Source organism: Oryctolagus cuniculus, chromosome 5 (assembly GCF_964237555.1).
Source record: "Oryctolagus cuniculus chromosome 5, mOryCun1.1, whole genome shotgun sequence".
Taxonomy (NCBI): Eukaryota; Metazoa; Chordata; class Mammalia; order Lagomorpha; family Leporidae; genus Oryctolagus; species Oryctolagus cuniculus.
The window spans coordinates 51,691,845-51,705,831 of NC_091436.1; the positions used below are offsets into that span (position 1 = coordinate 51,691,845).

The 13,987-nt window shown below is 42.4% G+C and overlaps 2 protein-coding genes across 7 annotated transcripts in view; both read left to right on the forward strand.

Moving 5' to 3' along the window:
* The window catches only part of MCM9 (minichromosome maintenance 9 homologous recombination repair factor), a 404,677-nt gene that overhangs the window by 264,969 nt on the left and 125,721 nt on the right, over positions 1-13,987 (forward strand). The window lies entirely within an intron of this gene.
* Positions 1-13,987, forward strand: part of CEP85L (centrosomal protein 85 like) — a 184,618-nt gene that overhangs the window by 8,945 nt on the left and 161,686 nt on the right. Inside the window, exons 1-2 of one of the 5 annotated variants that reach the window (XM_017345337.3) lie at positions 4,075-7,933; positions 9,825-9,873. The exons of 1 other annotated variant lie outside the window; for it this stretch is intronic. In XM_017345337.3, the coding sequence (XP_017200826.3) occupies positions 7,931-7,933; positions 9,825-9,873 (52 nt within the window). In that variant the 5' untranslated portion in view covers positions 4,075-7,930. Of the gene's footprint in view, positions 1-2,441; positions 2,626-3,560; positions 4,018-4,074; positions 7,934-9,824; positions 9,874-13,987 lie in introns of those variants that run through there. 3 more of the 5 variants (XM_051855383.2, XR_011388554.1, XM_002714781.5) reach the window with 3 other exon arrangements.

The following is a 13,987-nucleotide window of genomic DNA, read 5'->3' on the forward strand; positions in this document are numbered from 1 at the left end:
ATCCATCTTAAAAACCCATTTTAGTTTTACTTTTCTATCATTACAAATGATTATTTGGGATTCTAAATCTGATAATGAACTTCGTAACTTGTAATTTTTGTGATCTGTTAGACGTAAACCATGGTCCTTGATATAACCTTAATACAGAATTATCGAGCCTATAACTTTTTTTTTTTGACAGGCAGAGTGGACAGTGAGAGAGAGAGACAGAGAGAGAGAGACAGAGAGAAAGGTCTTCCTTTGCCGTTGGTTAACCTTCCAATGGCCGCTGCAGCAGGCGCGCTGCGGCCGGTGCATCACGCAGATCCGAAGGCAGGAGTTAGGTGCTTCTCCTGGTCTCCCATGGGGTGCAGGGCCCAAGCACTTGGGCCATCCTCCACTGCACTCCCTGGCCATAGCAGAGAGCTGGCCTGGAAGAAGGGCAACCAGGACAGAATCTGGCGCCCTGACTGGGACTAGAACCCGGTGTGCCGGTGCCACAAGGCAGAGGATTAGCCTATTGAGCCACGGCGCCGGCCGAGCCTATAACTTTGTAGCATTCACCCATAAATCTTTTTCTATCTGGTGGCAACTGTCCTTTAGACACTGTATCTATTTTTAATGATTGGTTTAATTTGCTCACATACTTTTTCAAAAATATTTTTGTAAATATAAAGCTCTCTTGAGGTTTCCTCATATTATGCATGGGATTTTCTTCTAACTTAAAAATATTGCTTTACCATTGTTACATCCCTCTTTAGTTGTCTTGTTATTGTTCACCCAATCTGATAATGTGAATTCAGAAAAATACATGTAAGATAGTTCAACATAATCAGATTTATTTACAAGTTTAAGATTTATGAATGTAACACTTTTCATTTAAAATTGTCATTGTTGGGAATGCCATATTTAAAATGAGAGCTTGTATTAGTCAACTTTTTGTTATTGCAATGAGAGACCTGAGACATGAAAGAAAGAGGTTTATTTAAATCAGTTTTCAGGCTGAAATGGCAATGTGCAAGCTCTGGTGAAAGCCCTATGGACGATGGTCAGCTACATGTAGGATCACAAGGTGAGCCAGGCAGCAGAAATTGGGTCAGTGGAGGCAAATCTCTGGCTTTTATAACTACCCTCTTGGGAGATCTACTTGGTAAGAGCATGTCCCCAGGGACCAAAGATCTCCCATGATGCTCCACCTCCCAAAGGTTGCACCACCTCCCAATAGCACCACCTTGCAGACCCAGCCTTTAACACCCAAATCATACCAGAGTTTAGTATAATATAACTTAGTATTAAACTCTTCTATTATTTGGGTGTTGAACGTGTTTTTACTTACTACCAATTTCTTTTTTGTGACCTAGTTTATATTCTTTAAAATCTTCTTCAAAAACATTATATACATTCATTTCATTCATATTTATATGCATGTATATGTATACTCACAAACATACACAGTATTTTATTTGATAATTTCAATTATAGCTTCTTGACAGAACAATTACTGAGATTGAAGTTGACTGATGTTGAACAATAACCATCTTGTAAGAATCTCCCTGCGTTCTTACCATACTACAAGAGACTAAAAAGTGCCAGTTTATGATATCAAATTTAGTAATGTTATATAGTCCTTAGGTTCTCCAAATTGTGCTATGAATAAATTTTAATCATTCTGAGCACCATGTATATTGGGTATAACATCTCCGGCATGTATCATTCATGTACCATGGATGTTAGGGAGTTGGTATCAGTTCAGTATATATTCAGAATTTGTTGTTTAAAAGAAATGGGTAGTTACGTATTACATAATCATCTATATAATATTCTTATAATATTTCAATGATTTTATTACCTAAGCTCTCAATGCTCCCAAATTTAACCAATAGGAATACAAAAATTTTATCTGTGGTGCCACTTGTGAAAAGAACAACATGTTTTTACTGTCTGCTTTTACTCTTTAATAGGTATGGAAATGGTTGACAATATCTCAGCTTCATGTGTCCATTTGTGTGTGTGGTGACATGCCCTTGACATTGATAAAACCAACTATTTAGAACTGAGTGGAGATTCGTAGTGTTTTGAAATAACAAATAAATGTATTTTAAACTCATAAACGACCAGGACATGTCTGCAATATATTTTATATATTTTTAGAACTGTATCAAAAAGGTTTGATATTTAGTAAACTCTGTGCTTAATATGTCACCATGGTAACTAAACCATGAAAAACGTATATGTGGATAAAGCGTTACAGCTTTATCTTTTCTGATAATTTTCTCTTTGGAGCTTATTTTTTTAAGTTTTTCTGGAGTCTATCATATCAAGTTTCATATTAAATGAACTGAAGCACATTTAGATCAGGATAATAACCATAGCTGACCCTTGGCCAACATCTCATGATTTGGAGAAACAATTAAAAGTGTAACAGAAGTAGACTAAAGGTAAAACTGCAACCAGATACAACACAGATGTGGTAAGTGATGGTATATACACCAGATTGTCGCTTAACTCCTACAAGTGTTAAGCGGTTATTTCCCAATTACAGTGCCTTTGAGCAAAATACAAACACGAGGCCTGGTGAGCAATGTCGCACAACAGGAGAAAGCATCACAGGCTTCACGGCCTTTGGAAGGCAGGAACTGCATGCTGGTGAGTTTCTCAGTGGCCCGGCTCACAGCCCGCCTCGCACTGTGGCGCTCTATCAGTGTTTTTTGAATGAACTATTTGTTATCTGAACGCTGGACAGAGCAACATAATGCCAATGAGAATATTTAAAAATAAGAGGCTGCTGCTCCCTTCTCTTCAAGGTGCCTTCTCCTGTACTAGGTTCAGGTGAGAGGCCCCGACTAACCAGAAGGGGATCCTGAAGGTGTAGGAAGCTGGAGGGGAGACCCTCATGCAGGGTCCTCAGAAAGTTCATGGAAAACGCGAGCTATGGAACACTCTGAGTACATTCAAGATTTTAACATCAAAATCAACTTAATTTTTAGTTGCATTTTCCCACGAACTTTCTGAATGACCCTTTGCCATTTCTCTTCTAGTTGATCATAGGGCCACTAAATCACTATTAGGGTCCCCCTCTTTGAACCCGCTGGCCCTAATTATTCTCAGGCCTTTTGAATCTCCAGTTTTCCCTGCCTGCTTCCCCGTGTGGTAGGTGTTTTGGTACCTGTCCTCCCCACCTCCATCAAATTAGTTACGGAAGGCTCTTCTTCTGTGCCGGGGCTGTGATTCATGCAGGATGTGTGTGTAATACGCGCTGACGACTGTAATCCCAATCCCAAATGAGACTGGGACTAACTCAGTCCCTCCTGGGTTGGCCTCTTTTTCCAGCAGCGGTGACGCGGGGGGCAGGTCCCCTACGTCTTTTTCAGAGGGGGGCGCCCTGAAGGGCAGAAACGGGGCGTGAATCGTCCAGACAGGGCCTCGGCCAAACGACCGCCCTGTTCACCTGGCAGGGCACCGGCACGGGCGAGGGAGAGACCAGCCCGTCTACTGCGGGAGGTGCACCGCAGGGCTGGGGTGCCCACCCACTTGGCCCGCAGTCTCCGCCCCGCGTCGCGCACGCTTAAGTATGCGCCCGAGGCCCCGCCCACGCCTGGCCTCGCCCCCGGCCCCGGCTCCGGCTCCGCGGGCGGCGGGGGCGGTGAGAAGCCGCAGCTGCAACTTCGCTTTAGAGCCTTTGAGCCCGGGCTCAGCCAGGGATCCAGCTGCAGTCGCAGCGGAGCCGCCGCTTCCCCAGCACGGGCCTCAGCCCCTCCGGCTTGGCCATGGCAGCCGCCTCCACTGCGGCGAATCGGGCCCCTTCGCTCCTCGCCCGTCGCTGAGCAGCCGTTAAGCCGCCCGCCCTCCTGCGGGCGCTGCCACGGCCCAGGCTCCGCACAAGTTTCCGCCGCGGGAGAAGCAGGAGGCGAAGGCGAAGGAGGACGGACGTGGGGAATCGGGCGCCCCCGGCCCACCCGCCCGCGATGTGGGGGCGCTTCCTGGCCCCGGAGGCCGGCGGCCGGGACAGCCCCGGCGGGGCCCGCAGCTTCTCGGCCGGTGAGGAACGGGGTGGCACCCGGCTGGGGTGGGGGACACGCCGACCGCGACGCCTCGGGACCCCGCCGCCGCTCCCTTCCCTCCTCAGGCCTGCCTTCCCCGCCGCCGCCGCCTCTCCGACGCCGCCGCGCGCCCGCCCGCCCCGTTTCCTCCCGCGGCCAGCTCCGGGTCCCCGGCGGTCCCGGGCGCGTCCGTCCCGCATCCCAGCGTAGCGGCCCGCAGCCGCAGCGCCCGCAACTTTGAGCTCCCTGGGGCCCTCCTTGGATTGGGCTTTGTTTCCGCCGTCATCCTCTTTCCTGTGGGGAGTGTGAGCCGCGGCTAACGGGGCTTGCCCGCCGCGCGCGGCGGCCGGGGCGGAAGGTCGCTGCGACCGTGCTGCGGCGGCGGCGGCTCGGGGCTCGCCCGCGGGATCGGTGCGGGGCGCGGGCCCAGCTCTGCTGTGCGCACGCCAGCTGCCGCTCCTCTACGGCACGTTTTGGGGCAGGAGGAGGCTGCTGGGGCTGCGGTCGCAGGAAGCGACCCCCGAGGGGACTTCAGCCCCTCAGGACCTGGTCGCCGCCCTGCAGTCTGCCCCGGCGTTAGGGGAGGAGGTCACGTCCAGCCTGGGGCAGTGCACCATTGAGCAAGGGGGTTGTTAATCCGTTAGCTCCTTCCAGGCCCCTTCTAGGAAAATGAGGGGTTTGCAGCGATCGGTGCTGCGTTGAGGGGTTGTGTGCCCAGGACAGCCATTTCATGCCTGCGTTGCTCCCCAATTGAGTGGGAGACGCTAGGCGAGGACAGATCCTCGCCGCATTTGGGGTGAAAAATAAGGCTAGTGTTGCCCGTGACAAGTTAGCTAAGGATGACCATCCTTCCAGGCACTTTGATGATAATTGCATTTTGATCCCATTTGAAAAGGTGAAAGTTACATGGACCCTTTATCCACCCCAAAATCACATACCCCCAGTTTCTCCCTGTAATAGTAGGTGGTTCTGGGGCTTCTTGTTTTAGTAACCTTGTTCTACACACTGTTGGAGGTTGACTTGTGTAACTCGGAGACATATTAGTATATATTTCCAAAGCCATCCTTTACAAGACAAAAAAAAAAAAAAAAAAAAAAAAAAAAAAAGCAGAAGCAGCCTTTAAGAAGGGGTCTTTTGGTGGTAATATTTTCTGTTTTAAAACTACCAAGCACTAGGTAACTCAGACTGTGGTTACAATTTTGAATAATTCAGTTATGTGCTAGTTTAGATATTGGAGATGCGGGTTTTAAAAAAGTGTATCTATCCATCTCCAGAGTTAGGCTTAAAATCATTCTGTTTAGTCCTGCAACACATTTAGAGATGAAGGCTCAAGTTTAGTAAAACAAACAAAAATCAAAGTTAAAAAGGGAGTTATTTTTCTCCAAAATGTACAGGATTTGTCCTAGGAGGAGGAGGTGGCAGCAGTTTAGAGGTTTCTGGTGCTTATGGAGAGTTCACCAGATCTGCCAACCAAGTAATTTTGGTGATTGATATTCATACTTCATTATCCCTGGGGGATGGACAGAGTGGTTTCAGTTTGTCTATATATGTTAAAAGCCATCTGTAATGTCTTTGTAACTTAACCTCTTGAAATTTATTTGTGATAGTAATTGTTTAGAGGTGTATCACAAAAGCATTGTGTCTATTTTTCCATGGTTTTCTGTGAAGCAGAAAACATCTTAGTATTTAGAAGTTAATTAACTGAAGCCCTTTTATAATATTGCAACTTCTGGAAGTTTGCTGTGGCACAGAATATAGTCTGAAAGAAGATACTTTAAAAATATAATCCAAGTTTAAAGAGTTTAGACAGTATTTCTGTACAAGAATATGTGTTTTATCTGGGCTTTGGCAGTGAGAAAACATTAAGATTTTTTTTCATTTATGTGCTGAGAATGAATTGTAATTTTTTTTTCAGGAGTAGCTTCTTTATTCTGTTCTTGGACAAATAAATATGTAAAATTATTTAAAGTTAGCTTTTGGAAGTTATTCCTTAGGTGAAACTTTTTGTGTTTCTTTAGCAGATGAACAGATGGTGAAGGTCAGGGTGACTTCTGAGTTCAAGTGGGGATCTTTTTTCCTTTCTGAAAATTCGATGAAATACGCATTTCAAAATAGTCAAATATATCTTTTGACTACTTTGAGCAAGTTTAAATTTGTCTGAAAACAAAGATGATCTGTCTTCTGATTGAATTTATCAGCAATCTCTTTGGTCCTGAGGGCCAGTGTGAAGACTGTTTATGGATAAAACATAATTCCTGGTATTAAAATGAGTTTATCTCAATATGTGGGCTGATTCTAGGTGTCTTGAAGCTGGTTGGCTTGTTTTCTTCTAACTAGACTAACGGGAGAACCAAAGGTAGTACAGAACCAAGTTTCTAAAAAATTAAAGGAAGCTTCTTAAGAAACTGCAGTAGGCTGGCGCCGTGGCTCAATAGGCCAATCCTCCGCCTGTGGTGCTGTCACCCTGGGTTCTAGTCCCTGTCGGGAAACTGGATTCTATCCCAGTTGCTCCTTTTCCAGTCTAGCTCTCTGCTGTGGCCTGGGAGTGCAGTGGAGGATGGCCCAGGTCCTTGGGCCCTGCACCCGCATGGAAGACCAGGAGAAGCACCTGGCTCCTGGCTTAGGATCAGCGCGGTGCACCGGCCGCAGCGGCCATTGGGGATTGAACCAACGGAAAAGGAAGACCTTTCTTTCTGTCTCTCTCTTTCACTGTCCTCTTTGCCTGTCAAAAAAATAATAAAAAGAAAAAAAAGAAACTGCAATAAAAGAAGAAACAGTAACAAAGATGGTTTGGCAAATACTGAACTAAAATAACCTTTACTTTAAGATTTAATTTTGGCTTTACCAATAGTTTTTCAACTTTCCAGGATAACTGTTATAAACCAAAATGAATATTTCCATGCAAAGATCAAATGAAAGCTCCCCACCCCCCTTTTTGCCATTGACAGTTATGGTTAGATGGCTATTTTTTTTTTTTTTTTTTCATTTTATTTGAGAGACAGACTTAACATCTTACAGCTGCTGCCTCATTCCCCACGTCTTCAGTAGCCAGGGCTGCATCAGGCAGAAGCCAGGAGCCTGGAATTCAATCCTGGTCTCCCGCATGGGCGGCAGAATCCCAAATACTTGAGCCATCATGTGCTGCCTCCCAGGAAGGACATGCACTAGCAGGAAGCTGACTCAGAAGTGGAGCCTGGGTTTGAATCAGGCACTCTGGTATTTGATGCGGCATCCTTAGTGGTGACTTAAGTGCTGCACCTAACCCTTGCCACTAGGTGGCTGATTTTAACCAGAACAAATAATTATACATTTGGTTGAGTGTGTTTGAGATTACCTCGTTGTTCAAAATGCGTGCTAGTTTTAAAGTTAGATAAAGGAAGTATTTCCCTTAGACATTTGAGGTCTAGAATGATATAGTGATATTTTGAGTACTTATTAATATTGCAGTTGTTAATATTCTTGATAAGTAATATTTTAAAATATTAATAAAATAACCCTTAAAAACATTTTGAGGTAGAATATTATACCTTAAAAGTCTGCTAAAAATAAAATGTGGTAGGAAACTGTTTCTTGTTTGTTGCCTGGAGCTTCAAGTCTACATTTTTGTAGCTAATGCATTGTCAAAAGGTGTTTGTTTAGTGATGTCATAATGATAGTGGTAATAGCTGGTATGATTACAACAAATAATAAGGTTTTCTGCCGTGGTTCTGAATTAGATGGATGTAAGAGTACTATGGTAACAATTAAATATAACTCTGTAGCTTAAACTCAGCTGGACATGTTCTTTCATAAGGAGGGATGAATCTCAAGATTAGTGATGACTTCTGTGAAATGAACTAAATTAATAATTGGAATTTGATCACATCTTATCTTGAATGAAGCCCGTAAATTAATCTGAGGCCAGACAATAAATGGTGAGTTGATAACCTCTATTAATATTGTAAACAGCAAGGTTTCAGAGAGTCATGATTTTTGTGTCTGGGTGAAATGTGTGTATGTGTGCTCTGAGAAGATGAGGAAGACACGAAGTCTCCCAGATAATATTTTACTGAGTTACAGCTTAATTAGTTATCAGAAATTGTGAACTAATAAATGAAGAATGTAATCATCTAGATAACATTTAAATCACAACATATCATTGTTATAACTTTAAGAATCTTCAGGGCTTGTGTTGTGGTTTTGTGGGTTAAGCCACCACCTATGATGCTGGCATCCCCTATGGGTACCAGTTCAACTCCCAGCTGCTCCACTTCTGATCTGACTCCCTGCTAATGTGCCTGAGAAAGCAGAAAGTGGCCTGAGTCCTTGGGCAGCTGCCATCCACTTGGGAGACCTGGATGGAGTTCCCTCTTCCATCAGTGGATGGAAGATTCTCTCTCTCCGTTTCTCCCTCTTCCTCTGTACCTCTGCCTTTCAAATAAATAAATACATTTTTAAAAAATTTTTTATATTTTGTACTGGTAAAATAAAAAGCATTTATTGTGTAAGGTCACTTAAGAACAAGAATGATCAACATAAAATGAACATAAAATTGCTTTTTATACCAGTATTTTACTTCAACTTTCTACTTTCTTTAATGAGAAAAATATATTGACATTACCTAGCCTAGCGTTTGTCACCTTTGTATGTTTGTGAATTATTCTGTCAATAAATACTAGTTGTGTGTCAGGCATTGTACTAGTTCTGGGATACATCATTAAACAAGGAAGGTGAGGGCATTGCTCTGAGGAAGCTTATTTTCTAATGGGAGGAAACAGTGATTAGATAATGAGATAGTTCAGCTAATGTTAAGTAGTATGAAGAAAGGAAACTGAGTAAGATGGTGTAGAATGGGCAAGGCTACTTTGGGTAAACTGGTCAGGAAAGACCTCTCTGAGGAGGCAGGGTTGCACTGAGACCTAAATGATAAGGAGCCAGACATGAAAGGAGGAGTGTTTAAGTAGAGGGAACTGAAACAGTCAGAGCTCCAAGGTGTATATGAGTTTGGAGAGTTGGAGGAATATCAAAGCCAATTAGTCTAGAGTTTCCCAAACAACAGTCTGAGGTTAGGAAGGCCTGGTAGTAATGTAAGGCATTATTTGGATTCTGTTCTTTATGTGAGTAAGCCAGCTATGCATGGGCAGCAGAGGAGCCTGTTCATTCTTTCAGCACATTGAGTGCCTGCTGTGGGGCAAACATTATGTTCTCAGTGCTGGGCACAGGTAACAGACATTCCCTAACCTTGGTGATCACAGATCGGTCTTGGCTGCTACATGGAGGGAGAAATTGTAAAGGGGCAAGAATAGCAGTAGGAAAGCCAGGCTGTTGCAGTTAGTAGTTGAGAGATGATGGCTTGGACTAGATTGGAATTGGAGAAATGAGGAAAGGTTGGGAATGTATTTGGGAAATAAAGATGAAGGGATTTACTGATGTTTTGGAGGTGACAAGTGAAGGGATGAGGAATCAAAGATGACATCTTTGACTAGATTTGACCTAGTAATTATGATGGATAGTGGTGTCATTTCCAGAGAGGTGAGGAGTCTAAGGAATCTAAGTGGACTGATTATTCTGTTTTGGCCATGTGAAGTTTGAGATACTCCTTAGGAATTTAGGTGAGATGTTGAGTAGGCAGCTGGGTATACAAGTATGAAGCTCAGTGGGGAGTTCACTGGGAGGGAGATAGGAATGTAGGAGGAGTTGCTTGTGTGAAACTGTAAGGTCATAGAGGTGGGTGGATCACATGGAGGTATTATGGAGAAAACAGCAGAGAGTATAGATAAGACAGCAGAGGTCTGAGCCTTGGAATACTTGTATTTTCTATTCCAGTGGAGGAAGTCAAGCCAGTTGAAGAGACTGAGAAGCAGCAGCCAGGGAGGTAGGAGTCAAATCCAGAGAATGTGGTGTTCCGGAAGAAGGGGCACAGAAAGCAGGAGTGATCGCCAAAGAGGCAATGTCAGATGAGTCAGCAGGAAATGATCGGTGCCATTGCCCTGTTCCAGTGACAGACTTAACATTTTGAAATTGGTGAAGATATGTAATCCAGTAATCCAATGAACTCGCTCTGTTGCATAACGTTCAGTATATGGGTGCTCAGTGATGTTTAAATTGCTTTCCCTTTACCACTCCAAAAACTAATGTGACTGGGAATCTAGGTTTGCCTGAGGTGTTCAGTGTCATAACTAGGGAAAGTGTTTTGGATTTGTCCAGGAAACCCCTGGTGTGCTTTACATTGAGGGTAGCTGAGCCTGGATCAGATGACTCTGCTCGAGACATCTGACCTATTGGACAGTATTCTCCTATTGGAATAGAAGATCCAGTCAGGCACCAGACTTTGACATCTAGTTTCATTTCATGCTCTTACTGACCTCCTTCTGGTCTGAGAATCTCCCTCAGAAGAGTATCTCTACCTCTACTTTTTTTTTTCTTTTTTTTTAAAGATTTATTTGAAAGGCAGAGTTATGGAGAAAGGTCTTCTATCCATGGGTTCACTCCCCAAATGGCCTCAGTGACAAGGGCTGAGGCGAAGCCAGGAGCCAGGAGCTTCTTCCCAGTCTCCCACGTGGGTGCAGGGGCCCAAGCACTTGGGCCATCCTCTGCTGCTTTCCCAGGTGCATTAGTAGGGAGCTGAACTGGAAGTAGAACAGCTGGGACTGAACTGGCTCCCATATGGAACGCCGGCACTGTAGGCCTGGGCTTTAACCTGTTGCACCACAGTGCCGGCGCCTGCCTCTACTATTTCTTTTTCCCTCCTTGATAAATTGTTTTGAGATATCATTAGGTAGTACTAAATTAATTCATGTGGTTTACAAGATTTTAGTTACTTTGAAGGGAGTGAGTATAAGGTCAGAAACTTTTTTGTTATGTCCTTTTTTACAGAGTAGATATCTGGTGAATATTGATATTTAAAAAAGATACTTTCCAGTATTAAATTTCAGAGTTCTGACATGAACAGTTTTTCGTTGCTCCTTAGGAAGAGAGTGGATTGAAAGCTTTGGACTATATTTCATGTAGTTTAACAATTTCTACCAGTTGGTTACATTGCTTTTGTAGAGGCAAAGCTTATATGCCTATGAGCCATAAGAAATTTTATATACAGGTATATGATTTTTCTATGACTTAACCTTTTTAAAATTATTTATTTGAGAAGAGGAGAGAGAAAGAAAGATACTACAAGCAAGCGTGCACATAAACTCCCAACTGCTGGTTCGTTTCCCAAATGTTCACAGTGGGGTGGTGAGGGATAGGGAGCCAGGAACTTAATGTAGGTCTCTTGCAAGGGAGGAACTCAACTGCTTGAGCAGGAGGCTGGAATCAGAAGTGGGAGGTGGTAATTGAACCCAGACACTCTAATGTGCGATGTGGGCGTTGTAACTGAGGGCTTAATAGTTGGGCCAAATGTTTGCCCTGCCATAATATATGGGAAGCTTTTTCATTAATGCTAAGCATTCCTTCTCATTTTCAGAATGAAATGTTTGACTAGAAATTTTTAATTTTGGGATAGAAAATTTCCAGATATTTATAAGTTTTCTGAAATCTTTGAAATATTTTAAGACAAATTTTGTTTTAATTTTGGCATTTAAATATATTGTGTGGGGGCACTTATATTCCTAAGAATCAGAAAAATAAAAAGGTTGTTGAAGAATAATTAGCCTACTGTGCTTTCTTTTCTTTAGTTTTTTTTTTTTTTTTTTTTTTTTTTTGTAAAATTTATTGGAGAGGGAGAGGGAGAGGGAGCTCCCATCTGTTGGTTTAGTCCCCCAAATGCTTGTAATGGCTGGACTGAACCATGCTGAAGCCAGGATCTGGGAACTCAGTCCACTTTTCCTGCCTTGGTAGCAGTGAAATAATTATTTGAGCTGTCACCTGCTGCCTCCTAGGGTGCACATTAGTAGGAAGCTGGAGTCAGGAGTGGAGCTGAGACTTGAACCCAGGTAGTCCGATCTGGGATGCAGGCATCCTAATCCATATCTTAACTGCTGGGCCGAACACCTGCTCCTTCTGGTTCCTTTGAAGGTCAGTGGTTTAATCGAGAAAAGTGACATTCATCATTAGTCTTACAGTTTTGAAGTTTAGGAGAAGTTTGATCAGTGTCTTCATTCTTCATTTTTTTCTGAGTCCTGATTAGTTGTGGTGTAATTTACTACCATATAGCTGTTATTGTGAAGCAGTTTATTTACAAGACAAATAGTAATGCCTCTGGAATACCACTTAGTGTACTGTCTTACATTTGTAGTGTTTGTATTAGCAGTTTCTCATTAGATTTTACTGGACCTAATTTTTTTCTAGTTTTTCAACAGAAACCCGCACATATGGAAAGAATAAGTTAAATATGTGGCTCTCATTCTGAATAGCTGTCAAAATACCATTTTCAACACTGTATTTCATATAACTGTGAGACAGGACTCTGGTCTGTCAACACACTGAAATCAAAAAACATGTAATTTTTTTCATAGAGACAGTCATTTATGTTGGGTTCTGACCTTCTTGAGGTCTTTTTCTAAGTACTCAATGAATATTTATTAGTTCAAATTCATACTTTTTCAGTGAAAGGCAGACTACTTGTTTATCCATCTGATCATTCTTATTGAGGTCATATTAACAAAAGCCTGAACCAATATAGTTTAAGGGCCTTGTTGCAGTAGAATTAAAAACAAGGAAATTCAGGATCATATCTGAAGCATCTGTTTTTATATTGCAGTAGTTGAGTAAACTTCTAGATTTCCTTTTTATGTTTAATTTACTTTTTAAAAAAGATTTATTTATTGATTGGAAAGGCCAAAAGACAGAGGGCAGTAGAGATATAGGAGAGATCTTCTATTCACTGATTCACTCCTCAAGTGCCTGTAACAGCCAGGGCTGGACCAGCTCAAAGTCAGGAGCATGGAACTTTGTCTAGGTCTGCCACATGGGTAGCAGGGACTCAAGCACTTTTGCCATCCCCTTATGACTTCTGGGGTCACAGCAGGAAGGTGAGTAGCTAGGACTTGAACCAGGAACAGATATGGGATGCAGTGTCATAAACATCATCTTAATCTGTTGCAGTGTAACATCTGCCCCATATATTTTTTTAATTTTATTTATTTTGGGTGCTGTGATGCCAACCTCCAAGTCCCGGCTGCTGTGTTTCAGGTAAACCCTGAAGGAACTCTGGGCTCCTGGCTTTGGCCTGGATCAGCCCTAGCTGTTGTGGCTATTAGAGGAGTGAAGTAGAGGATGGAAAATCTCTCTCTGTCAATCTAACTGCCTTTCATGTAAATAAACATGTTAAAAAGTTATTTTAAAAGTAAAAAATAATTACATATATTTATGGGCTACATTGTGATCTTTTGACCTATTATACATTTTAGAAAGAGTAAATCAAGATAATTAACATATCCTTTATCTCACCAACTTTTTCTGTTGTAAAAATGTTAAAAATTATTATTTTACAATTTTGAAATAAACAGTACATTTTTAAACTGTGGCTATGTACAAAGCAGAAGTTGGTAAAATTTATTCCCCTGGTCTGACACTGTGTATACTTGGTTCAATATCTCCCTTTCCCCCATCCCTCTCTCTTGTTTTGTATTTTACTAAGCAATATATCCTATCTACTGATTACTTAAAATTTTGATTTAAATCCTTAAATGCAAGAAAATCAGCTTAGTTAGAGCTAGATTTTAATAATAATTTTGTAAAATCTAGCTAGTGTGTTTATGTGAACAAGTATACTCACTAACTTGGTGATACTAACTGGGTGGAACCATCTTCAATGACTACTTTATTTCCAGTCTTGGAACCTGATCTTTTTTTATTCTTAATTCTTACTTTCTTCTGACCTAGAATTTCACTTCTAGTTAGGGCAGTTATAGATCAATTTGGAATTGGAAGTACACACAGCCTCTCAGTGCCTTTCCTCTTTTGCTACCTGTTACTTGACTATTTTTCTTGGTGCAATATGACCGATTCTTCATAAAAGTAGTAGGGGTTCAACAGTGGGCTACTTATTT